The following is a 26,703-nucleotide window of genomic DNA, read 5'->3' on the forward strand; positions in this document are numbered from 1 at the left end:
TGGAGGAAATAAGGAAGCCATCTTGGCGGAAAAATCAAATCCATTAGCTCCCCAACACTTTCAATACTTAACCATTACCCAAAGAGAGAAAAAAAACTGTTCACCAGAGGCTCAAGATAAGTGTCAATCTGGGGCCTTCATGAGGTGTAAATCAATGTAAAGATTTTTCTTCAGCAGACTGAATTGTATTCATTTTATATACAACATGTTTATTTTATCGTCAACATCATAAATGAATAATAAAACAAAACAAATAACCTCAACACCTAAATAAGTAAACACAACTACAGTATACGCAATATTTTGTGTGAGAGATCAGATATTGACACAGGATGGGGGTAAAGTAAAACACATTTCTGCTGACAGTAACAGTTGACAACATTAATGTGCTGTTGTGAACAAAGACGAGTCCAAAACGTCTATAAAAAACTTTTTTTGGCGAATGTTTTAATAGGTAGGTAATCCACTCAACATTAGGCCACGTTGGGGCCAGCTTGTCACTTATTGTTTCTGTCTGCTGCTTGGTGTTGGAGAGGCCACGTACACTGCGTGCACCTTTACAAATTTAACCAATGCTATAATAAAAAAATAATAATTAAAGCCTCTTAAAGGAGACACACAAAGCATTTTAGCCAAAAACCTTGAATATAAATTAAAAAAAACATTTTCTCACAATTAAGGGACTTTAAAGAAAAAAAATTCCCTTTCAATGGCCCCCACTCTGTGAACTCTGTGGTTCCAGTAAAACAGCTGAGTGATTCAGTCATCTGATAACGAAGGGAAAGTTCAATGTCCCTGTCAGTTCACAAAATGCAGAGTCACAGCACCATCAGGCTGTTTTGGTTTTAGATTGGTAGTTCATAAAATAATCCAGTACAAAGACAACAGCTGCATGACCAGTAACTATATCCCCTTAAATGATGACTGAATTCATAATGATACATGTGTGTGAATAGGTCCTGAGGTTAGCACACATCCTCAGTGATCTCAAAGAAGGGATGACTAACCTGCTCTCCAGCTGACTTGGCCTGAGATCAAAGTGGGACTGTCAAACGCCGTTGGAGGAGTTCAGATATCAGCAGTTTCTTAAAGAGGACGCGCCGGCTTCGATGGAACGACAACGCAGAAATGCCCTCTCCTGAGGTAGATTGAAACCACAGCACATAAATCATCTGAAAGTACATGTACAGATAAGCATGACACATGTTTACATTTGTAGTCACACAGGCACACACAGATGAGAGGGTGTTTAAGCCCCTCAGCTTTGTTTTACAGAAGGGGGGCAGAGCATTGAGTAACTTGATGAACCCAGCCCCCTCTTGAAATAGGGACGGATAGGCGTGCTGGAGCATGTCCTTAGCTAACACTAATCTGCTGTTTACAAAGGTAAATGTCAGGGCGTCGTTTAAACAATATAGAACAGAAAATCCACACACCAAACAGCTCCCATGGGAACAACTTAGAAGAGGCATTTCAAGCAAAATGAAGCTGAACACAACCTTAAATACCAATGAACCATATAAAACTATAGGCCTACACATAACATTTTAACGTAGGATGTTAACACAAGTAATGGCCCACTTACAAAAGAAGATAAAATGTCAAAGTTCTAATGAAGGCCTTTAGGGGCTGATGTTTTCCTCTGCAGCCAAACTTTCACTTTGTACGGGAACATTGTTTTCACAAGACTAAGAAAAATAAAATTCATGTTCACAAACATCTATCTTTTGAGCAATGTTAAATTCCTTTTATATAACTGCTTGTCTCTCAATATTTTATTTATGATAACAGTAACAATATGTTTCTTTCTCTTTAAATGGTCAGATGACTGGGTTTCTATCTTTGGTCCCTGGGTGTATTGCTGTTTTGTTGTGGGCCAGATATATATCAAACTTGCCTTTTCATTTATTTTCCCTAGAAAATTCAATTTTTAACTTTTCCGGTAAATTGTCCAAACCTTTTCCTGACACATCAAGTGGTGCAGAAACCCCATCCAGTTGAATGTTACAAGAGTTTTTTGAGGGAACCAGGTTTCAACTTGGACAGGGTGAAGAGGATTTTAACCAGGCCAGTAAAAATGTTATAAAAATATAAATAATCAAGTTCTGCCCCGACATCCTTTCTTATGTGGAAACGCGTCAAATCACTAGGTCAGAACTGCAGCAAATTTGAAACTTTTAATCCAGAGGTCAGTGCAACAATCCCTTACTGTCACAACATATTTAGATCAATTTACATTAGCCATGGAGACTATGGAAACTGCTTTGCATCTCATTAATTGCATGTATACAGTATATACCTTATAAAGGCAACTGTAAAGTGGTGGCAGGGAGCCCCACAAGGGGATTAACAGAGAGGGGTATTCATTGTATAATGTTATGTTTATTTACAGAATTTAGTCCATCTTCTTTTTTATTCTTATGAATGACTAGATCCAGATATTGTTTACCTCACAGTACTCTAAACATTGTTCAATAAAAAAGGGAAAAGCCACACAAGCCAAAATGGTTGGTAACGACTGTCTTAACAATACTCATTTGAACTCATCAAAGCCCTTTATGTTGACAAAAATAAATAATTCTCCTGTGATCGCATGAACATGGAACTGAAAGTCATTGACCTGTGACCTTTTGTATAAGCGCTGCAGCTTCAGTGTCATAGCTGTCCCAATGTTCAGGCACTTTCAGCTTCTTAAGTTTTGAGTTGAGAAGAAACTAGGCAAGTTAAGGGGTTAGTGAGTTCAAGCCAGCACACCCCTTGCCTGCAAGACAACACTGAAGGGAAAAAAACCCAAAGACACATAAAGGCTTTCCTAAGCAGATGTCCACACAACCTGCACACTGCAAAGTTCACAGTATGTTCATATGCAGGATGGATCGCAGGAAGGATTTATAGGGTTGTGTTGACAAGTGATGTTAGACAGCTATGCCAGACTTGTCTAATGTACCTCAATGGGCAGATACGTCAGAGCATCGAGTGACGGTTTCATCACCCCCAAGTTTGACAGGCTTTCAAGTCCCCAAAGCAGACGCGCTGAGCTATTATAAGCATGTTCGTGTGAGAGATGTAACACTGCTGAGTCACACACACTGTCCCTGGGCACACATACACAAGAGATAAATTACTTTAAAAAGAAAGGAATAAGATGGTGCAGGGCCACACCAGGGTAGTTACAGTTCGACATGCAAACTACAATCAGTTTGATACGCAATGAACCGCTGGTCAAAATGCAGTTGTTTAACAGGAAAGTAAAAGGGAGACGAGGAAGAAGAAGAGAGGGTTTTTCGGAGTGTGGACGTTGCCAAAGGAGACTGGGAAGGATAGGTGGAAAATCGTCTGGGAGGGGTGGCTGATACGGTGTGGAGGGAGAGAGGGAGAGAGGGAGGTAGGGGGGACGGACGGCTGGTTTTTCCACTGCCGGAGAGAGAGAGAGAGAGAGAGAGGACGGCTAAATCAAATTAATTAGCTCCTTCATCTCCAGGCAGCTACTCAGGCATGCTGTACTGGCAGAGAGAGACAGCCAGAAAGAGAGGGGAGGGCTGTAGGCATTAGAGAACAGGAGAAAGGCGAGATAGGACATGGTGGAGGGGGTGAAAAGCCCGCTGTATGTGTGTGGTGTGCACCATTGGGGAGGCCAGGGCAGCGGAGGGGAGGGGTGCATAATTCTCTGATAAGCGCGAGGGTTGTTGTTGCTGGAGCCTGTGCTCAGCCGTGAGGAGGAGGAGGAAGTATCTGACGCTGTGTGCTGTGTCCTTCCTGTTTCTAGACAGTCTGTATTTTCAGGGCACTGTAAACAACCTCTGCTCTTTAGCACGCTTCTTTAAATAGCACATGGGGCGCTTTGATCAGATCCTCCCGGAAAGACAGGGGAACTGAGAAAAAAAGACTTGCAAAGATAAAGAAAATGGAAGATGCAAAAGAGTTTTTTTTAGCCATAATGGCAACATGAGGTAAATCTGTCCAGTGATCAAAAATAAAATGATATAAACAGGAATAGTTGCACTGACTATAGTTGCACTTTTACTGCCTTCCTGAAAAAAAGGAAGGCAGTAAAAGGGGGAAAAAAGAGAAGAGAAATGTGAGGCAGATGGTCAGAGGCAATGGCATCATGCCAGGGGGAACAACACAGCAGCCCAGTAGAGAAACTCAAAGGCCCTGTAACCCCAAATCCACAAAATCCTTCTAACTATGTCATGTTCCATGATAGTAAGCAGCATCTGAAAGGAGTTGGGCATATGTATCAATCTATATTAAAGATATTGTCATTTAAGTTTGATAAACTTAACAGAAATTCGGTTAAGATGAGACGGGCTATATGCTCTGGTTCTTATGACCTGGTAAGTATTGTGAACCAATCACGACATTTCTCTGCCCGAACGTTCTATAAAAACAATGACTGTTTCCATGGAGAGTTTGATACCGTCATGCCCAAACTTTCCTGTCAAAAAGTCTAAACAGTAAAACTAAAGTAACTTTTTAACTTAGTTTTATAATATTTATGAAAATTAATTTTTCGTTTTTGTAAAAACTTGTGAAGACATCCAACTTTGATATCATACTGTATATTGATTTTTAGACCAGGTTTCCAGAGGCATTAACACAAAAAAGTAAGAAAGGAGAAAAAGAGGCAAGGCAAGTGTTACGGCCAGGAAAGAGACATAGCAGGCGGTGTTGTGTCCATCTCTGAGGCTTTTTAGTGTGCAAGAGAGAGGTGAGGTAAGAGAGTCAGGGAAAATATGAAGAAGGTTTGAGTGTAAGTGGGTGTTTCAGGGAATCATGTGACTGCTGTACAGAAAAGATTTATGCCGAGTTGATTCACTACGAGAGATTAAGCAATGGGTGAGAGGAAAATGATAGTGAAAGAATGCGGGTGTGCAGCGTCTGTGCTAGAGGTCAACATCTTGGGGAGAAGAGAGAGCGGTGGACGGCTCGAGGTGGCAGAATTGCCCGGACGGACGAGCCTTGGCTGCACTGTGAGAAGCCCAGATTAGCACTAAGCCGATTGCAACGCGAGGTGGGATCAAGAGCAATTAATTTAGCACCCAGATAGTTCCAGGAAGAGGACTGAAAGAACGGTAACCTGGTGCCTTCGTCTGAGTCAAATAGGCCTATACTGGCTGACTTAACATTCCTACTTCTGTACGCTCCCTTACAAAACGAGCTGCCAACAAAGACTCTTGTGTGGACGAGACGAGACCAGAATTTGGAAGGTCTGAAAGGGGGGTGTGTGGATGATAAAAGGAAGGATAACAGAAAAGATGAAGACAGTTGGCAGTGGCAGACAGCAGCCAAAGCAAACAGCCAAAGAACAGGACATTCTCTTGAGGACAGAAAATGGGCCGGCCTGCTCCTGAGGGCTCTCAGAGAGAGAGCATGCCTCCAACCCTGCGTCACCCATCCTTATTCCAAAGAAACATCCTGGTGCATCACTTAGGAGGAAATGGTACAGCCTAAAAACTGATTATTTTTTACTCATATAATAACAGTTGATTTGCTCTTTTTTTGGAGCACAAGAACTACAATCATAACCGCCATGACTGGACACATTTCTGAGCAGTATTTTCGACATTGCACGTTATGCTGATACTGTAGACATGAATATTTTTTATTTTTACAATGCATCCAGAATCCGTTTTAATAAACTTTACTAAGGCCAACAAAAACTCCATGTTAGGCTCTGCAGGGATGTTTTTTTTTTAAAAGCTTTCCATGCTACATATAGTTTAGTTAATATAATATATGTTATATTTAAATATAACTTTTTGGATTTAAATTGGGCTTCAAGTATAACGACACATGAATGGCTGAATACATCTAATATGGGTGTCTTGATAATATATAAATAAATAGAAAGTCTGCTCCTCCCACCATGCTTTGCATCTGCTCGTCTGTCTGGCCCTCCCTCTTGTTCGCCTACTTAATTATGCTACAAAGCCCCCCCCCACAACCCCTGAAAAAACACACACTCACGGTCAGGCTCTGACAACACCAGACAAGAGCTCCCCCTAGATACCAGTCCCCAACCATTCCAGGAAGTAATACCTCTAGAACACAAACATATGCTATAAATATATAAATAAATATATGAAATGCCAAAGCAATTATACCCGATTATACCTACTATTAATTTTATATTTGATTATTTTTATACAGTATCTAAAGTGAAAATAACCTACAGCCATGCACACATACAGATCATATAGGAAAATGTCCAGCCACCTAAACCATCAACTGTTCTACAGCCGTCTGTTATCAGGGATATTACAAGCTTCATCGGCTTGGATTTGAGACTCAAAGTACTTTTAAATGCCAATCTATTAGAATAATACAATATTTCATTTCCATGACTGAAAAAAACAAGGTGACTGTGGGTTTCTCAACGGAGTGGAAAATTCAGCGTTTAAGACTCAAAAATTGCAAAATTTAGGACATGAAATGAAGGGCCTTGAAATTAAAAGTCATAATTACACATATTAAAGGTGCTATAAGGAACTTTTAAATATTTCTGAAACTAATATTTACTAATATGCGTCTAATTTTTCCTCTGATGTTCAGAAATGACATGTAACAGCAAAAGAGACCATCAGTGCAAACAATGCTTTTTTATACAGTTTTTCTTAATGCCTTTGTCATGGGTATGCTCACTAGGAACTTCAGCTGGTGCTGTAAAAACACTACCGCTTATGTCCAAAGGGGCTGCTAGAATGAACACAAATTGAAAGTTCCTCAGAGAACCTTTAAATAGAGCTTTTCTTTACAGTTGTATGAGTAGATATGAAAGTGTATAAAGTCCTGGACTCAACAGTTGTATTACCAGAAATATACAGTATACTTTAAGTATTTAAAAGCAAGTGTTAGTGTTATATGCATTGTTATCATTGATTTTCTTACCACATATTTTACAGCTCTATCTGGTCAAAGTTGAGCAAGTTTATGTCATCTTTAAAAAAAAACAATTTTGAGAATGTTTGTCTAAATCTGTTAATAAGTAATAAATAGATATAACTTCTAAACACAAGAATAAAAGCATTGTTCTACTTAAAGGTGGAGTCAGAGATTCTGGAAAACACTTGTCCTAATCACTTTTAGTCAAAATCAGTGAATATCTCCTCACGGTCTATCACAACATTTGTTTACACACCTGTTTACAGAGCCTAGACTGGGTATTAACACTGGATTTTTTTTTATTCGATTGCATTCAAAGTATGGACAGGACAGGTAGCGGATTGTGAGGAGATATTCACTTATTTTGACAAAAAGTGAAGACAAGCTTTTTCCATAACTTCTGACTCCTACTTTAAGTACAGTACTTGAATAAATGCCCTTTCACTACACTGCTATGTTGTCTGTACATTTGAGTTGTCAATTATGAATATTATGGTATTTCACAAGAGCATTAACACATCTTCAATCTGACAGCAGTGATCTGATTGGGCACAGAATGCTGTTTATAAGCACTCCCCATATTGTAACGATTATATTTATAATCCTCAAATGGTCAGAAAAATTATTTGTTCTGATATAAGACCAACATCTTGTGGAGATGCATTACAATATGTGCTGCAACAACCAGACTTCACAACTATATAAAACATCTGAATGGAATGAATCCCTACCAGACATCCGAGGTTGAAACAGTCATAGCACTTTGCACTAACCTCTTTGGAGCAGTAGAGGGCAGAAATCTGACAGCCTTATGGCTGTGGGTCTGCATTGAAAACGTGGTTGTGCAATGTCTTTTCGAGTCTGATCATTTTCAATATGAGCCAGAGGAGGGAGCCAGCTGGTCAATAATGAATCCTTTGTATAGTCATGGTGTTGCTTGGCACATGGTGAACAAAGTGATTTACTGTCACATTCTACTTTGCATTTCAAACCTGGCATGCACACGGTTTCTTTAAATTGAATAATTTGACAAATGTAATTCTAATACCAGAACATGGTTTATCTCCATAAGGATATTTAATAAGGGGGATATCCATCCTTGCTTCTGGTCTTGAATGATGCATTCCTCTGCTGGACCTGACAGAAAGACATAATGGCAAAGGGGCATGTTCATGCTTCACATACACTTTAAGCTGTCCCAACTTAACATGGATGTAATATTTTAACATGACTTAATGAATTTTGCTTAATTGCCAACAAATAAAAACAACCTCACACGCCATCACGTTGGTTCGTTGTCTTTATTTAAACAGAAGGCATTGAAAATTGAACATGACAAGATGTTTTATACACAATTTCATTGGTATTGCATGTAATAAACACTATATCAGAAAGGGATTATGCAGTTAATGGCATTAAGATATTGAGTTGGTTAAACTACTACCTGACAATTCTTTCCATTCTTTCAATTTATGAAGACAAAATGCTCAGGGGGTCAACATATTCATATTTTAACACCTAATGAAAATCCCACAACACTGCTTGAATGAGACAATGGGAGATTTATGGCTCTCAAAGGGTACCATACATGAACAGAGTGTACAGTTCTGCTTTTGGACATTTAAACACTATCAACACCAATTAAACGTTCATTCTTAGGTACAACTAACGAGAGCTAAATCTATTGTGTAACAAGCTAATGACATTTCTTAGTCCCTGAAAATTAGTTAAATCATAACGCCTACACGTTGGGTGAACCAAAATATAGCATTTAAGGGTGCCCTGCGTATATTGTTATAGTCACAAACATCTAATTGCCCTAACAGCAGGCTTCTCCTTCCGACCATAACAAGACTATTATGCACGTAGTTAGCTCGCAAAATGGCTTCAACTTCGGCACCTACGAAGAGTCAAGACTGGAAATACTGTCCACCGAACTTCCAAGTTGAATCTACACTGCCTTTCATATCACGTTAAAATTAATTAGATACAACCTTCACGTACCCGCTCCTTATTTTGTTACTGCGCTCGACATTTTTTAAATGTAAAATGCGCAGCTATAAGGCCGCTGAAGTTAGCCAACACGAATATTCCAGACTCCATCTTTCTCGCTCACAACAAGGATACCGTAAAACACCGCCATGTTGGTCGCTAATGGCGTCCAACTGTGCTAGCTGTAATAGCCTTTATTTGAAAATTAACGTTGTTATACATCATATACCACTTAATGATATTGTTATAACCGTTAACTACAGGATAAACACCAAGACAACATTTGCCTCGGGGATTTAACTAAAGGCGTTAGCTAATCATTTACTGGTAAGCAGCTAACTGTACAAGGCTAGCTAGTTAAGCAACCAGGCTACTTTGCCTCACATATGGATGTTCTGGGCATTAAAACTTAAATTATATATTCTATATTACTGTCAAAGCTTCTTTGGCTACACACACACTAACTGTTGAGCTTGTGTAAACCATAGATAGTATATAACAAAGTGTAAAACAGAAGGAGACGTACAGTCAGCAAAGTAGAAGTTAACCGCTAACCAGACCAACAGTTGTAAGTTATGCATAAAAACATAAATTCAACCATTGGTGTTTAATTATGTTATGCATTTTATATCAAATGAGTTCAGGTTAGTGGGAAGTTAACTGAATAGTTAACTAGCGTTCCTAAACCGCCAAAACCTCAGCATTTCGAAACGTGGCCCACGACAATATTAACATTTTAAAGAAAATATGAAAAGCATAAAAACAATTGATATACCTAATTCAATATAAATTACACACAGAATGTGCGTACGTAAAAAATATTCAACAACCGCTGAAAAGGAAACGTTATATTAGCACTTAAGGCTTCCCCCAGAATTTCCTATAGGGCATACGGTAAATCCAGTCCACTGGCCGGGCATCACTTGCAGCCTAGTCCGAGGCTTGCGACAAAGTCCCAGAGATCCAAAAATGCATCAGACAAAAACCCGAAAAATCAATCTGATTCGAAAGCAGCTCGACAATAATCCATTGTACGGTGTTTCCAGATATAAAATATAATGTATTTCGACAATTTCCCCCTGTTCAATGAAGGGTGTTATAAGGCCTCAGCCCTGAGCCTCTTTTCTTAGAGCCCAGGCTGATCTAGAGCGAGACGAACGGGAGAACAGAGATTTTTTTTATTTTTGCTCTGAAGGAAGAAATTCACATCGGCCACATTCGGCAAACATCGGAAGCAGGGCGGGTTTTGTTGAAATTATTCCAAGATGTATCATTTCCTCGCAGCCATTGGCCCTCTCATTTTTACTACTCAATATTAATAAGAAAGGGGACGAATCGAAAAAATTTCTATTGAATATTCATATTGTGTATGCAAAATATACGACGCACCACCTACTCTGTTTTACAAAAGCCAATCAGAATGAGTTGATGTTAACGCAACGCCCGCCTTTAGTTATGATTCGTCAAAGAAATAAACGTGCTCTGTAATTGGCTGTACGTGTGATACAATAAATTATTCATGCAACTGTCTTGAATGGCCAATGAGAATTTTACTACAGAGATCCATGTCCCACCTTCCGAAGAGTCAGCCCCTGCCTTATTGAGTGTGCAACCCCGTAGTTTGCACCCAGTCTATAAAACCAAGCGTTGGACCATTTCATGCTCAGAAGCGCTCAGAGCGCTCCACCGGGTAGACCTAAAAAAGGAAAGGGAACAGTCGGTGGCCGTCTTAGTTAGGACCAAAACACAATTAAATAGTGTATAAAGGCTACAGACGGCAGGAGTCCCTGGGATATCGCCTTCGGAGACTTTCCGGTCACCGTTAGCGGCCAGACCAGAGTCGTGGTGACAATTTAAAGGCTGTTCCTGCTCACAAAGCGGCGTGCCGAGGAAGGACGCGTCTCTTTGAATAGACAGGATGCACGGACCGCCCTCCGGCGACAGCGCATGCCCATTGCGCACGATCAAGAGAGTTCAGTTCGGCATCATCAGTCCAGATGAGCTTGTAGGTTTTCTTTTTTTGGGGAAATGGGGTATTTTACTTATTCTCAGACAGATCACACACATCACTATCGCAATTTATTGACTAAGCTTGTAGTTTAAACATATCTGGCAAAGACATGGTTCTGTTTACAACGGTAAATGCTCGCTGTTAGCCTAGCCTAGCTAGCTGTATCCGGCTGGTGGAGCTTGTGCTAACTAGCATTTAGCAGGAAGTTTGAAAAACTTAAAGCACCACATTGTCAAAAATGATCCACGCTATCACATGAATTAAACCCCCTTTTTAATCACATAATGCACATTGTAGGCCCATCAGTAAGTAGAAATGTCGGTTACTTTATAGCAATTCGTTATCACAACTTGTTTGGATTAATCACTGGTCGGTCGCATTGTACTTATCGGTCTGTTTTCTCACACAATAAATGAATAAAAAAGGGTATCTAAACAAAGTCTATTTATGCATGTTTTTATTTACCTATGGTGATTCTATGGATTAATGAATACTACACTGTATGTATAAGCATAGCCTACTTTTAAATATAGGAACAGTTAATGTTTGCAGAACTTTATTTAGTCAAATGCAGCACTCATAAGTCAAACTTGATTTGTCTTTTTTAACTTAATTTATTTTTTTATTTTTGCACTGAATAGTAGATCATGGTTTATAGAAATTAAGATTCTGTCCCTGATCTAGATGATGGTTGATAAGGTCTGCTGACTGTTGTAGCATCAACTTAATATATGACGTCTTTCTCCCCAGAAACGGATGTCCGTTACAGAAGGGGGAATTAAGTACCCCGAAACAACAGAAGGAGGGCGTCCTAAACTTGGTGGCCTTATGGACCCCAGACAAGGGGTCATAGATCGAACTGGAAGATGTCAGACATGTGCAGGTACAGTGTCATTTCAAAATGACATTATAGCTAAGGACAATGGTTTCCCTATCTGATTTAATGACTTCATGTTATATGGTTTCTCTTTTGTTTCCTCAGGCAACATGACAGAATGCCCAGGTCACTTTGGGCACATAGAACTGGCAAAGCCAGTTTTCCATGTCGGCTATGTCACAAAGATAATGAAGGTTCTTCGATGTGTCTGCTTCTTTTGTTCTAAGTTATTAGTGGATTCTGTAAGTATATTCTGAATATTACAGTACATATTAATGATAGAAAAACACTGATATTTTCTCATAAGTATGTTTCAGTTTCTTGTTCATATTTTTTAAGTATTGAAATTAACCTGCTCCCACTGGGGTCCTCTCTAGAACAATCCTAAGATCAAAGACATCCTGGCGAAATCCAAAGGGCAGCCCAGGAAGCGTTTGACACACACGTACGAGCTGTGCAAAGGAAAAAACATCTGTGAAGGAGGGGAGGAGATGGACAACAAGTTTGGAATGGAACAGCAGGAGACTGAAGAGGACATTACCAAGGAGAAGGTATTTGGGAGGAGTCTTTTTCTTATATTTCATGGGCAATCCCAGCTCTTTAACATTCATAATTCACAAAATATAATTTCTTCCCTTCTCTCTCTACTATGTGACCTACGCAGGGCCACGGTGGTTGTGGGCGCTACCAGCCGACTATCAGACGCTCTGGTTTGGAGCTGTACGCCGAGTGGAAGCACGTTAACGAGGATTCGCAGGAGAAGAAAATCTTGCTGAATCCCGAGCGTGTGCACGAGATCTTCAAGCGCATCTCTGATGAAGAGGACACCATCTTGGGCATGGACCCAAAGTTCGCCCGACCCGAATGGATGATCGTTACTGTGTTGCCTGTGCCTCCACTGGCTGTCAGGCCCGCTGTAGTCATGCAGGGCTCCGCTCGCAACCAGGTAAAGTAAAATGATCCAAGACCGAGAATTTGTATGTGTATTTTTAACCCGTGTCAAATATTTGATCATCACCTGACAATTACACAAATAAATCAATAATTAATTTTTTTTTTTAAGGATGACTTGACCCACAAGCTAGCTGACATTGTCAAAATCAACAACCAGTTGCGTAGAAACGAGCAGAGTGGTGCGGCAGCTCACGTCATAGCTGAGGATGTCAAACTGCTTCAGTTTCACGTAGCAACCATGATAGACAACGAATTGCCAGGCCTGCCAAGGGTATGTCTGCACTTCTCAAAGCCTTAAATATACAGTTAGATTTGTACCCTACACATGATCCATGGAACATTGTTTAAAATACACTGAGCCCAGTCTCAGTTGCTTTCACAGTTTGCTTTGTTACATTCTGCACAGTATTTTAATGCAGCTTAAATGCAATCTTTTATATATAAATATTATTTCCTTTCATAGGCGATGCAAAAGTCTGGCCGCCCTCTCAAATCCTTAAAACAGCGTCTAAAGGGGAAGGAGGGGCGAGTCCGAGGTAACCTGATGGGCAAGCGTGTGGACTTCTCTGCCCGAACCGTCATCACCCCGGACCCCAACCTGCAAATCGACCAGGTCGGCGTACCGCGATCCATCGCCGCCAACATGACCTTCCCAGAAATAGTCACACCCTTTAATATTGACAGGTACAGCCAAGTACGAAATGTGTGTCACTCGTATTGATCTGAATCTCAAAAGCATTTGAAGGAAATGTGATGTCTGCTAATTAATTCTGATCACCATCGTAGACTACAAGAGCTGGTGCGAAGAGGCAACAGCCAGTACCCAGGAGCCAAATACATCATCCGCGACAATGGAGACAGAATTGACCTGCGATTCCACCCCAAACCAAGTGACCTTCATCTGCAGATTGGCTACAAGGCAAGTTTCGAAATAATGATAAGCAACCACAGAGGTATGTGTACTATCGAGACTTATCTTTTGTGTATTTTTTTTATCCAGACTAAAACTTATTTTTTCACCCTCTCTTTTAGGTGGAGAGACACATGTGCGATGGCGACATCATCATCTTCAACCGACAGCCTACACTACATAAAATGTCCATGATGGGGCACAGGGTCCGTATTCTGCCGTGGTCCACATTTCGAATGAACCTCAGGTACTAAACGAAGACCAGACCTCATTGCCTTTTTAAATAATTTTTTGTTGCTAAACAGTTTATACATATTTAGATTTTTTTGCACTTTAAGTAACTTCATGTAAAAAAAAAAATCTGATGCGGTGAAGTGTCTCTGACGTACCATCTTCTTGACTCTCCATCCAGTGTCACCACCCCGTATAACGCTGACTTTGACGGGGACGAGATGAACCTCCACCTGCCTCAGTCCCTGGAGACCAGAGCAGAGATCCAGGAGCTGGCCATGGTGCCACGTATGATCGTCACCCCCCAGTCCAACCGGCCCGTCATGGGTATCGTGCAGGACACCCTCACAGCTGTCCGCAAATTTACCAAAAGAGATGTCTTCTTAGAGAGGGTAAGGGTTGTCAAGTCAACTTTATTGTCAATTTCTGCAATAAGTGCCAGACATACATAGGTATTTAAATGTTTCTCTCCGACCCACAGTTCAATAAGTACAAAAGGATAAAATAAAATTAATATATACAATAAGTACATTCTTAAAAGTGCAAGAAGTAAGGCAAGACCAAACGGTATAGAAAAGTAAATCATTTAAATGTGCAATATGAAGAACATTATTTACAATATGGGCAATGTGCAGTAAACTGATTAAATTGAAAGTGTACAAAATAAGGGCATTACAATGTGTAGACTGAGTATAAATAGATAAATGTAAAAAGCGCCGATTTTAAGTGTCGTTATGAGGGTTTCAATCAGTTGCCTTTGTCTAGTTCTGAAAGCATTTTAACATGGCGTTTGTTCCTCCCCCAGGGTGAAGTGATGAACCTCCTCATGTTCCTCTCCACCTGGGACGGCAAAGTGCCTCAGCCGGCCATCATCAAGCCCCGCCCCCTGTGGACCGGCAAGCAGATCTTCAGCCTCATCATTCCCGGACACATCAACGTGATCCGCACACACAGCACCCATCCCGACGAGGAAGACAGCGGCCCATACAAACACATCTCCCCCGGGGACACCAAGGTGGGATTTCCTGATTAAATTATGTTATGGGTGTAGTGAGCAATTCTTGAGAATGCTTGCCGTCAATATCACTTTGTCATAATCGGTGAAGATCTCACAATCCTCTACCTGTCCATAAAGGGGGCGGGGGGGTTGGTTGTTTGTGTGCTGAAAAAATCTCGTGTTAATAGTTACGCAGCCTTAGCTCTGTAAACTGGTATGTAAAACAAAGGGTATATAAACAAAGGGGCCCACCGTAGCTAGCACCATGCCCCATTTACAAAGCCTAGGCTGTGTATGAACTATGGATTTGTTTTCAGTGCCCACCCATTACGGACAGATAGTGAATCGTGAGGAGATTTTCACTGATTATTACCTTTTTTACAAGTAATGAAAATGAACGACAATGCAATTGACCCAACGTTGAATGAATTCCCGCAGGTCATAGTGGAGAACGGGGAGTTGATCATGGGCATCCTGTGTAAGAAATCTCTGGGAACCTCGGCTGGCTCCCTGGTCCACATCTCCTATCTGGAGATGGGCCACGATATCACCAGACTCTTCTACTCCAATATTCAGACTGTGGTCAACAACTGGCTGCTCATCGAGGGTAAGAAAAAAAAATACCATGGTATATAGTGGGTTTTGCAATCAACCCCTTTATATTATTTGCCATGGTTTTGGTCTTAATATTTATGTTATCTCTTTAACATTTTTCCTCAGGCGCTTCCATTGGTATTGGTGACTCCATTGCTGATGCCAAGACCTACCTTGACATCCAGAATACCATTAAGAAGGCCAAACAAGATGTGATAGAAGTAAGTGCAAACTATCTGTATAGTCACCAACACATCCAAAACTCACAGAATATCTTGTGTTTGGTTATTTCAGCATAGTTTGGTTTAAAAAAAATTAATTAAAAATGAACTCATTAAAATCCAATTTTCTTTTTCCTTTTTGTCTGCCAGGTCATTGAGAAAGCCCACAACAACGAGCTGGAGCCGACCCCCGGTAACACACTTCGCCAGACATTTGAGAACCAGGTCAATCGTATCCTGAACGACGCTCGTGACAAAACCGGATCGTCCGCTCAGAAGTCTCTGTCTGAGTACAACAACTTCAAGTCCATGGTGGTAGCTGGTTCTAAAGGCTCAAAGATTAACATCTCGCAGGTAAAAGAAAAAAAAAGAAAATATCCCAGTACAAAGTCGGCAAAGACACCGTGCTTAGCTGTACCAAAACATGTCATTACGTACGTACTTATTTACAAACATACTCACACACGCTATATATCTGTATATGCTGACATGCCTGCATCAATCCACATAACTCACATCATCTTTGACCACTCATCTTCCCTTCCTTATCCAGGTTATTGCTGTGGTGGGGCAGCAGAACGTAGAGGGTAAACGAATCCCGTTCGGCTTCAAGCACCGCACGCTGCCTCACTTCATTAAGGATGATTACGGCCCTGAGAGCAGAGGCTTTGTGGAGAACTCCTACCTGGCTGGTTTGACACCCACAGAGTTCTTCTTCCACGCCATGGGAGGCAGAGAGGGTCTGATTGATACAGCCGTCAAGACTGCTGAGACTGGTGAGTCCTAGGCAGCTGGCTGAGAGGGGCGTACTTTCTTTTGTTTGAGACTATTTATTTATTAGGATATCCATTAGCAACTCACTGGAGAGCTAGTCTTCCTGGGGTCGGCAACATACAATATAAACAACAGAAAATCACGTGTTTGACATTAAGTCCAACAAAACAGACAAATAATAAACAACAATAAGATGATTAAAACGCCAGAATAGCAAATAATTATAACAGAAAAAGAAAAAGAAAAGAGAGCTACAACAAGAAATGTTTAAGACTTTTTAAAGTTGTATTTAGCTATTTATGCTAGAGGTTGTGTGTTTTGGTAGTTCATTCCATAATGAGATTGAGATGTGTAAATGATGGTATTTTTAAGTAGATTAAGGGACTGTTCAGGACGACAAGAAAATATATCTTTCTTAATGTGTCAAATGTGTCGTGCGTGGTCAGGTTACATCCAGCGTCGTCTGATCAAGTCCATGGAGTCTGTGATGGTGAAGTACGACGGCACGGTGAGGAACTCCATCAACCAGGTGGTGCAGCTGCGCTACGGAGAGGACGGCCTGGCAGGAGAGGCTGTGGAGTTCCAAAACGTGGCAACGCTCAAACCCTCGCACAAGGCCTTTGAAAAGAAGTAAGTCATAGCCTTTGTGTATTGTTACTAGAATTATTTACCCAAGTATTTGAATAAAAGGATTTGAGTCAGGCCTTCTTGAAAGCAGGTGAAGTTTACTTGTTTCAGCATACAAGGGTCAAACAATGAATGCATCACAAGTCTTACATTGTTAAGCATACATGGATTGAGACAAAGATTGAACAGAAATAGCAGAGGTTATATGGTCCAAAAAATTGTGTAGGCGTATACACTCGGTTTGTGTGTCCAGCCCTTGTTTTGCTGGCGAAAGCAGAAATGTTTTTAATTAGGTAGATATTCCCAGAAATTCATCTCAGCTGGTGTTATGTTTTCAATGTCTGAAAACAGAATATGGGGAGTTTTTCACTCCCCATCAACTCTCAACTATTGTGCACATGAATGTATCATACCTCTGTATGTGCCAAAATCTTATTAGGCAGTTTCTTCTTCAAGGCTAAACAACAACTTTTCAGCAGATGTTGTCCTAAAATGCAAGTTTAGCAAAAACACTTTGGGGCTGTTAGGTTTACTGGGACAAAGTTCAGCAGGCAGAAAGCATGTATTGAGCATTAAAATATTATACAATCATAAGGCAAATTAAATTCTGTTAACATGTATATACCCAAAAAGAGTAAGACTTGGGGTTTTTATGACAATAGGCGGTTGGATTTTTATTTTTACGCTTTATGGTCAAATTCCTAAATGTATTGAGATTTAATTGGACATTTTGGTACCTTGTGAGGGTGCATGCAAACCTTTTTAAACTTTAGTCAACCATGTACATAATGAGGTACTAATAATCTGTGGCTCTTCTCTGTGTCTAGGTTTAGGTTTGATTGCACCAATGAGAGAGCGCTGAGGCGGATGCTGCAGGAAGACGTGGTGAAAGACGTGCTGACTAATGCTCACGTGCAGGGCGCCTTAGAGAAGGAGTACGACAAGATGAAAGAGGACAGGGATGTCCTGCGAGCCATTTTCCCCACTGGGGACAGTAAGGTGTGTGTCTGTCTGTCTGTCTGTGTGGTCACATAAATAGTCTCTTGCTCTGCCACGTGAAACAGAAACTCATACACTGCATTGTTTCTCCCGGCCTGCAGGTGGTGCTGCCATGCAACCTGGCCAGAATGATTTGGAACGCTCAGAAGATCTTCCGCATCAACTCTCGAACCCCAACAGACCTCAATCCTCTGAGGGTGGTCGAGGGTAAGCTCAACACCAAACCTTGTTAACCAAAGAAAATATATGCATGTCACTTTTTATAAGGCTCACTGTTCAGCTCATCAGGCCCAGTTACCACTCAGTAACAGTTTTTCCCCATGTATTTAGTCTCTCTTCAAGGCTGGCTGTAGAAAAGGACTACGGGCTAGTCACCTCGTGGCCTCTTGTCCTCCTTAAAGCCATGTAAAGCCACCTGCTTAATCCTGCCTGTTACATCACATGTGAAACACTTTAAGTCCTAGTATCTGTCTTTGCCCTAGGGACAAAAGATTCCTTCAAGAATCCAAATATAATTTTGTCTGGGTGAATTAAAAGCCTCTCTTTTCCCCCACCGTGATGCTCAGGTCTTTTTAATAAAACATTACACGTGTACAATGTTATAGATTTATTTTATACAATATTCAAATACATACTATGTGTGTGTGTGTGTTTGGGTGCCCAGGTGTTAAAGATCTGAGTACGAAGCTGGTGATTGTGAATGGTGAGGACCCGCTGAGCAAACAGGCCCAGACCAACGCCACTCTGCTCTTCAACATCCACCTGCGCTCCACCCTCTGCTCCAAACGCATGACCGACGAGTTCCGGCTCTCCGCAGAGGCCTTCGACTGGCTGCTGGGAGAGATCGAGACCAAATTCAACCATTCTATTGTAAGTTTTGCATGTTGTTGCGCGTTCAACAGGGTTCCCACAGTCAGGAAATTCCTCGGGAAAAGTAATGACATTTGGAAAAAAACTGTTTCCAAAGCATGGAAATGGTTTAGGAATCAACGTTATGTGCCAGAGTTCATTGAATTACTTTAGTTTAAAATCTAGGGTGATGGTTTAAACTTCACTAGTATCATGTGAAACACTTTGGGATGCAGCTAGTGGACTGACCAAATTAACAGTGAGCAGTTTGCTTTTCTGCAATGCCTGGGAAGTGCGTGTGTATTTTATTCAATTCTGGCTTTGGAATGTCAAGTAACATTGTTCTCATTATTGAGCCATATGATTGTGAAACAGGCCTAAATAACGCTATGGAAATAACTGGTAAAATGTCATGGACACGTCTAGAAAATTAATTTAAAAACCGTGTGGGAACCTAGTTTATATTGAACTGTAATTGTAACTGTTGTTCTCCTATAAATGTCGTCATCTCCTCCCTCTTTCAGGCCCACCCTGGTGAAATGGTTGGCGCCCTGGCCGCTCAGTCGCTGGGAGAGCCCGCCACCCAGATGACCCTCAACACTTTCCACTACGCCGGTGTGTCGGCCAAGAACGTAACCCTGGGTGTGCCTCGTCTGAAGGAGTTGATCAACATCTCCAAGAAGCCCAAGACCCCCTCGCTGACCGTCTTCCTGCTGGGCCAGGCAGCCCGCGACGCAGAGAGGGCCAAAGACATCCTCTGTCGTCTGGAGCACACCACACTTCGAAAGGTAATTAACATTTCCAGCAATCTCTTCTTCCTCCTGCCATGTTTCTACAGTAGCACAGAATGCTCAAACTTAATGTTCATATGCCTTTTTATATATATAGTGGGTGTCTTGGGATATGCACCGCGGTTGGAAGACTTAGAAGTAGTAGTACTCCAGAATGAATAAATAAATACATCTTCTGATCACTAGATATTGTGGAAAGACTTGATTAGGCGAAATTTCACACTGCACCTTTAATCCTCATTAAGAAGCGGCAACTAAAAATGCGTGTGTTTTATATTTTTTTACATAGGTGACGGCCAACACCGCCATCTACTACGACCCAAACCCCCAGAACACGGTGGTGGCAGAGGACCAGGAGTGGGTGAATGTTTACTATGAAATGCCCGACTTTGACGTGACGCGCATCTCACCGTGGCTGCTGCGCATTGAGCTTGACCGTAAGCACATGACCGATCGCAAGCTGACTATGGAGCAGATCGCAGAGAAGATCAACGCAGGTGGGGTGGCGTAAAAACATTTATTATTCAGCGCTTCAATAGTCATCTTTATTTATTTATTTATTTATTTATTTATTACTCTAATGCCAATTTCCGTGTTATTCCACAAGGTTTTGGAGATGACCTGAACTGCATTTTCAATGACGACAACGCAGAGAAGCTTGTTCTGCGAATTAGAATCATGAACAGTGACGAGAACAAGTTCCAGGAGGTGAGCCGCAATATTATATTTATTCGCTATAAATGCACTTTTATCAATTGCCATATTCATCATGAATAACATGAATTTTCTTTGTCTAGGATGAGGAGGTGGTGGACAAAATGGACGATGATGTCTTCCTGAGATGCATCGAGTCCAACATGCTGACAGACATGACCCTTCAGGGCATTGAGCAGATCGCAAAGGTAAAAGACTGAACCCACACACACACACACACACACACACACACACACACACACACACACACACACACCAATTACAGTGCTTACTCACAGTAGGCTTTGCAGCTATAAGATGCTTGCTGATCTCCTCCAAACGTTATCATCGGTAACATAAGGATGAAAACTCTCCTCCTCCAGGTGTACATGCATTTGCCCCAGACTGACAACAAGAAGAAGATCATCATCACAGAGGAGGGTGAGTTCAAGGCCCTGCAGGAGTGGATCCTTGAGACAGACGGAGTGAGCCTCATGAGGGTCCTCAGCGAGAAGGACGTAGACCCCGTCAGGACCACCTCCAACGACATCGTGGAGATCTTCACGGTACGCATTCATAGACCGCCTTTGTGTTAACAGTAGAATTCTTTTTTTTTTTTAAGATATTTTAAAAAGGTTTTCTATACCTATCTTTTGCATAGGTCTTGGGAATTGAGGCGGTGCGGAAGGCTCTGGAGAGGGAGTTGTACCACGTCATCTCCTTTGACGGTTCCTACGTCAACTACCGTCACTTGTCTCTGCTCTGTGACACGATGACATCCCGCGGTCACCTGATGGCCATCACACGTCACGGCATCAACCGGCAAGACACTGGGCCACTCATGAAGTGTTCCTTTGAGGAGACGGTAAGAGCAAAATGACTTAAAGCCCCTGTTAACCCAAACTGACAAAATCCTTCTTAATATGTGGAGTTGGTTGCACAGTGGTAAACGTCTCAAAAGAGTTAGGCATATTTATCAATCCAAATTAAAGGTATTTTTTAATTGAATTTTGATCAACTTTACAGAGTTTCAATTTAGATGAGGCTGGCTATGCTCTGGTTCTAGACACATTTAGTATTATAAACCAATCACTGTAGTTCTCTGCCCAAACATTCTATAAAAACAAAGATTGTTGCGATTTGATACGGCCAAACTCCACATAGTCAAATGATCTAGACAGTAACATTTTTTTTTATACTCGTTTATTGATTTTCACAATTTTAAACCAGGTTTCCAGAGTCTTTAACAGAATCATTTCAGTAGTTTTAGTTTAAGATTCATAAAAAGTTTGAATAACCATTTATTTTTTGCCGTTGCACTCCTTATCTCATCTCCTCCTCCAGGTGGATGTGTTGATGGAGGCATCATCCCACGCTGAGAGCGACCCCATGAAGGGTGTGTCTGAGAACATCATGCTGGGCCAGCTCGCTCCATGTGGTACAGGATGCTTTGACCTGCTGTTGGATGCTGAGAAGTGTAAATATGGAATGGAGATCCCAACAAACATGCCTGGCATCAGCGTGGCTGGACGTAAGTGGAGACATGTTTCTCAGACCTAATTCAGGATTGGTTGTATAAGTAGATCTAATGTGTGAGATATGACATTCATGTTCTCTATCCGCACTATTTGCAGCCACTGGAATGTTCTTTGGCACGGCGGCGAGTCCCATGAGCGGAATGTCACCTGCCATGACCCCGTGGAACACAGGAGCCACACCGGCCTACGGTGCCTGGTCCCCCAGTGTTGGTGAGTGTCTGCCCACGTTGCTTTGGTTCTTTTCCCTTTTTTCCAGGGTGCCTAATTTACTGAGTTTGACCGCCTTTTTTTTTTTCTTTTTCTTTTTTTCAGGAAGCGGCATGACCCCTGGAGCAGCAGGTTTCTCTCCTAGTGCGGCATCAGACGCCAGTGGCTTCTCTCCTGGCTACTCACCAGCCTGGTCTCCCACTCCTGGGTCTCCAGGATCCCCGGGACCTGCCAGCCCATACATCCCATCTCCAGGTTAGACACTGCAGAAAAAAATGTGTCAGGTCACAGTTTGTTTAAAACCAAATTGTAGGAAAATGTAAATTCAAACAAATACAAAAATGAGCTTCATAAATTCATATAATCCAAAAATGTATTGTTCACTATTTTACATTAGACCATTGTATATGCAAACCATAATGATCTCATAACAATTGTAAGAAGTTAATAAGTAAGAAGTTAGATGAAAGGTGGTATATAAACAGTAAATTATAAGACTACACCCTTGAGGTACTCCTTTGTTTTTTTCCTCACCCGTAAAATTGTGTTCCCTCTTTAGGTGGAGCCATGTCACCCAACTACTCGCCCACCTCCCCGGCCTATGAGCCCCGCTCCCCTGGAGGCTACACCCCGCAGAGCCCCGGCTACTCCCCGACGTCGCCCTCCTACTCCCCCACTTCTCCTTCTTACTCTCCCACCAGCCCCAACTACAGCCCTACGTCTCCCTCCTACTCTCCCACCTCGCCCAGTTACTCCCCCACCTCCCCATCCTATTCGCCCACGTCTCCGTCATACTCCCCGACGTCTCCCTCCTACTCCCCGACGTCTCCCTCCTACTCCCCCACGTCCCCCTCCTACTCCCCCACCTCACCTAGCTACAGCCCGACGTCACCTAGCTACAGCCCGACCTCGCCGAGCTACAGCCCCACATCGCCTAGCTACTCACCCACTTCACCTTCCTACTCGCCCACTTCCCCCTCGTATTCTCCCACGTCTCCATCCTACTCCCCGACCTCCCCGTCCTACTCCCCCACCTCTCCTTCCTACTCTCCCACCAGCCCCAGCTACAGCCCCACGTCGCCAAACTACACACCCACGTCTCCCTCCTACTCCCCTACATCACCCTCTTACTCCCCCACCTCCCCCAACTACACCCCGACCAGCCCCAACTACTCCCCCACTTCTCCCTCCTACTCCCCGACCTCCCCTTCCTACTCCCCATCCAGTCCACGCTTCACCCCGCAGTCGCCCACCTACACGCCGAGCTCCCCCTCGTACAGCCCCAGCTCCCCTTCCTACTCCCCCACCTCCCCCAAGTACACCCCAACTTCCCCCTCATACAGCCCCAGCTCCCCGGAGTACACCCCCACCTCTCCCAAATACTCCCCCACCTCGCCAAAGTACTCGCCCACATCGCCCAAGTACTCTCCCACTTCTCCCACCTACTCCCCAACCACTCCCAAATACAGCCCCACCTCTCCCACCTACTCCCCCACCTCACCCACCTACACCCCCACCAGCCCCAAATACTCACCCACCTCCCCAACTTACTCCCCGACTTCCCCCAAGTATTCACCAACGTCCCCTACGTACTCGCCAACTAGTCCCAAAGGCTCCACGTACAGCCCCACCTCCCCGGGATACAGCCCCACCTCGCCCACCTACAGCCCGGCCATCAGCCCCGACGACAGCGACGAGGAGAACAACTGATGAGCTGCGGAGGAGAAGGGGAGGCGGCTGAAGAAACACCCACCGTCACCCTTCATGGTGGACACCCGAAGGACAACAACATCTTTCACCAGCTGGAGGCGGCGGTGCTTCTAGCCACAGGGGTCCCAATCGTGATTGTTTTTCTTGGGGGAAACCTCTCCTTTGGGACCTCTGTCATGCTCCAGGCTTGACCATCCGAGGGGCCTCCCCTTTATCACAAGAAATTCTCAAAACTATTATTATGTGAAAGACTTGAACTGCTTTGCCTGAAGGAAAAAAAGGCTGCCTTTTGAAATAGTTTTTTAATTTTCACACGGGGTGTCGGAGCAAAACTGCAAAATCCTAAGAGTGAATTAAAAGGAGAGGAGGATGTGGCAACACGTAACAGGGAGAAATAGTCCCTTTTTAACTTTATAGTGTACTGCATCCAGTCTCTCTCTCATTCTCTAAATGTTGGGTGTATAGTTGCCAAAAGCCTTTTTGAGAAGTGGATTGTATTCATCACTAAAAGCATAACGTCTAAAGAAAATCAAGGATGTAAGGTTTAGACTTTGTTTACTGCATATTTCACCAAGGTGTATCTTGTTAGACCGTTTGCTGCTTTTGTATAACTACACTTGCTGCCAGTTTTGGGGGCATTTTGTGGATCAAAGACGGAGCTTTAGGTGTTTCATAATATTGAAATGGTTCGGTTTGATTGTCTAGAGGATAAAGTTGGAAGATCTGCAGAACTGCATCCATGATAGGAGAGAGAAACTGGTTTGCAGGGACAAAGAAATGTCACTCTGAACATCATTGACCTACATAAGTGTATGTACCATTCGCCCTCCCTTGTCCCTCCGTCACTTCCTAAAGACTAAAAAAAAACCTTGAAAGATGTCATGAGAAACACCCACCAGCATCCTCTTGTCCTCTACCATTTTGGAGACTTGTGCATCAAAAGAAAAAACAAACACTTTTTCAGATGCTATTCTTCCCATGACACTGGGAATTTAAAGATTTATATGAAAAAAAAGATGTAGAAGTCAGAATGATGATTCTGACCTTAATTTTGATTCTAGGAGGGAATGGGACACACGTGGACGAGGCGTACTAGTTTTTGCGTTGCTGCTTTTGTCATTGTTTGCATGAGTAGCACATGTTAATACATTTTAATCAAGCTTTAGGTTGATAAATTTTTCAAATCCCTCCCACTTCTTGCTAATCTTCGTCCCATTTCTGCTAGCTGACGTGTACACAGGTTTATTTGGACTATTCAATTTATTTAAGAAAGAAAGTTAACTATTCTGTGTGAATATGAATAGGAAATTAAGAATTTAATTTTTTTTTCTCTCTTCTCTCGTTTGCCTTTCGGTGACGTTGTAAACCTGTTTGCGGGAGGCTCATGTTCATATGCTGTGGATGAATGGGGCAGGGGAAGGAGGGGAGCGCTTTTCTTTTTGCCCCCTGTTCGACGGCCACCGCTCTCTTCCACCTACAGTTTAGGGAAGAAGGGCAAAAAGTTCAGGGCTCAGTTCAATGTTTGACTTCTTGGGACACCAGAGGACAACATTTGTCCTCCCATTGGCCCCTCTTATCTTCACAACAGTTTATTTTCTTTTAAGCAGAGATTGTCCAAAGAAACAGCACTTTGGGGGCCTCTCTATTAAAAAAGAAACCCTTACCCACTACATTAGTGTGACCTTTTTTTTATATATATATATCTATAATATGGGTGCTTTCTCACACAACTCATCTGTAAGCTTGAAGACAATGGAAACATTTCCCTCCTTTTATCCATTCGATCATTCAACGCGGTCTCTGAATTTATCGGCCCGGGGAGGGCTCCTTCCTCGTCCCTCTTCATCCACATGTTTATCCTCCTTTCTGAAATCAGTGTTTCTTTTTTTTCTACCATTGTATGTACCTGTGACGAGGGGAATCATGGGGAGGGGAGGGGGGGGGGGGCGTATTGGACGGCACTGGGAGTCCTGAGGAGATAAAAATACAACCAGTGATTTTTTTTTTTTTGGTTTATGTTCTGTTCAAATTATTTGCCAGCTTTTGTGAAACATTGCTTCCAAGATGGTTTTGAATTGAAAGGACTGCATCTTCTGGCCTTTGAGATACAACAGGTTCGGTGATTGCACTTAGTAAATATTGTGGTGGACCGAAGGCCCTCCGCCCCGACATTGTGATATTATGTCCACTATGCTCGCACCCAATCCTGTTGTCTTAACTGTGTGCTGTCCAGTCGATTCATAACATTAGGACTCCCGGGTTGAGTGGATGCGTTGTACGCGTGCAGGTCCGTGTGTGTCCAAGGGCGAGACAGGGTTTCAAACTGAGGAAAGACTTCACATGTCTGGGCAAAGGAAGGTTTAACTTGAAATTGCCACTGTATAGAAATCGATTCATTATCTCATTCTCTGTATCTATGTTCTGTTTGTTTTTTGACTTTGAAAAAAAATGAATAAAAGTTTTACTACAAGTCTTTGTCCCTTCTTTTAACATCAAATATAGGCTGTTCAAATCATGTTTACATTTATTGTAGCCTACTGTTCAGGACAATTTTGATACACTTGCATCACAATTTTATGTCACTACTCATTTTAGATGTAAATATTAAATGTTTTATTTGATAAAATTGAATATTCTGTTTAAACGTTAAATTGTCTTTAAAAATCTGCCATGCATTTACATAGCTTAATTTAACTATCTTAACCTCCACAATGAGCATCCTTAATTAACATTAAAATGTTGCCTAAGCAACAGTCAATCAGTTACACTCAATTATATATTCATGACTTTTTTATATAATGGCACTTACCTACTAATGAACCCAGCTGCAATTAATAACACTG

At 42.2% G+C, this 26,703-nt stretch overlaps 1 protein-coding gene across 1 annotated transcript; it reads left to right on the plus strand.

Moving 5' to 3' along the window:
- The first annotated feature begins 10,559 nt into the window (after positions 1-10,559).
- polr2a (RNA polymerase II subunit A) lies at positions 10,560-25,775 on the plus strand. Its single transcript, XM_080052106.1, has 29 exons — positions 10,560-10,882; positions 11,639-11,771; positions 11,871-12,007; positions 12,143-12,316; positions 12,430-12,711; positions 12,829-12,990; positions 13,183-13,403; positions 13,506-13,638; positions 13,752-13,876; positions 14,042-14,252; positions 14,666-14,875; positions 15,296-15,464; positions 15,578-15,672; positions 15,823-16,026; positions 16,226-16,448; positions 16,893-17,076; positions 17,901-18,072; positions 18,174-18,279; positions 18,737-18,942; positions 19,446-19,709; positions 20,002-20,209; positions 20,320-20,420; positions 20,510-20,614; positions 20,789-20,971; positions 21,067-21,270; positions 21,750-21,936; positions 22,040-22,153; positions 22,256-22,405; positions 22,710-25,775. The coding sequence occupies exons 1-29, from the start codon at positions 10,796-10,798 to the stop codon at positions 23,858-23,860; spliced, it is 5,901 nt and encodes a 1,966-aa protein (XP_079908232.1). The 5' UTR covers positions 10,560-10,795; the 3' UTR covers positions 23,861-25,775.
- The last annotated feature ends 928 nt before the right edge of the window (positions 25,776-26,703 follow it).

Source organism: Ammodytes marinus (genome assembly GCF_949987685.1).
Source record: "Ammodytes marinus genome assembly, chromosome: 23".
Classification (NCBI taxonomy): Eukaryota; Metazoa; Chordata; class Actinopteri; order Uranoscopiformes; family Ammodytidae; genus Ammodytes; species Ammodytes marinus.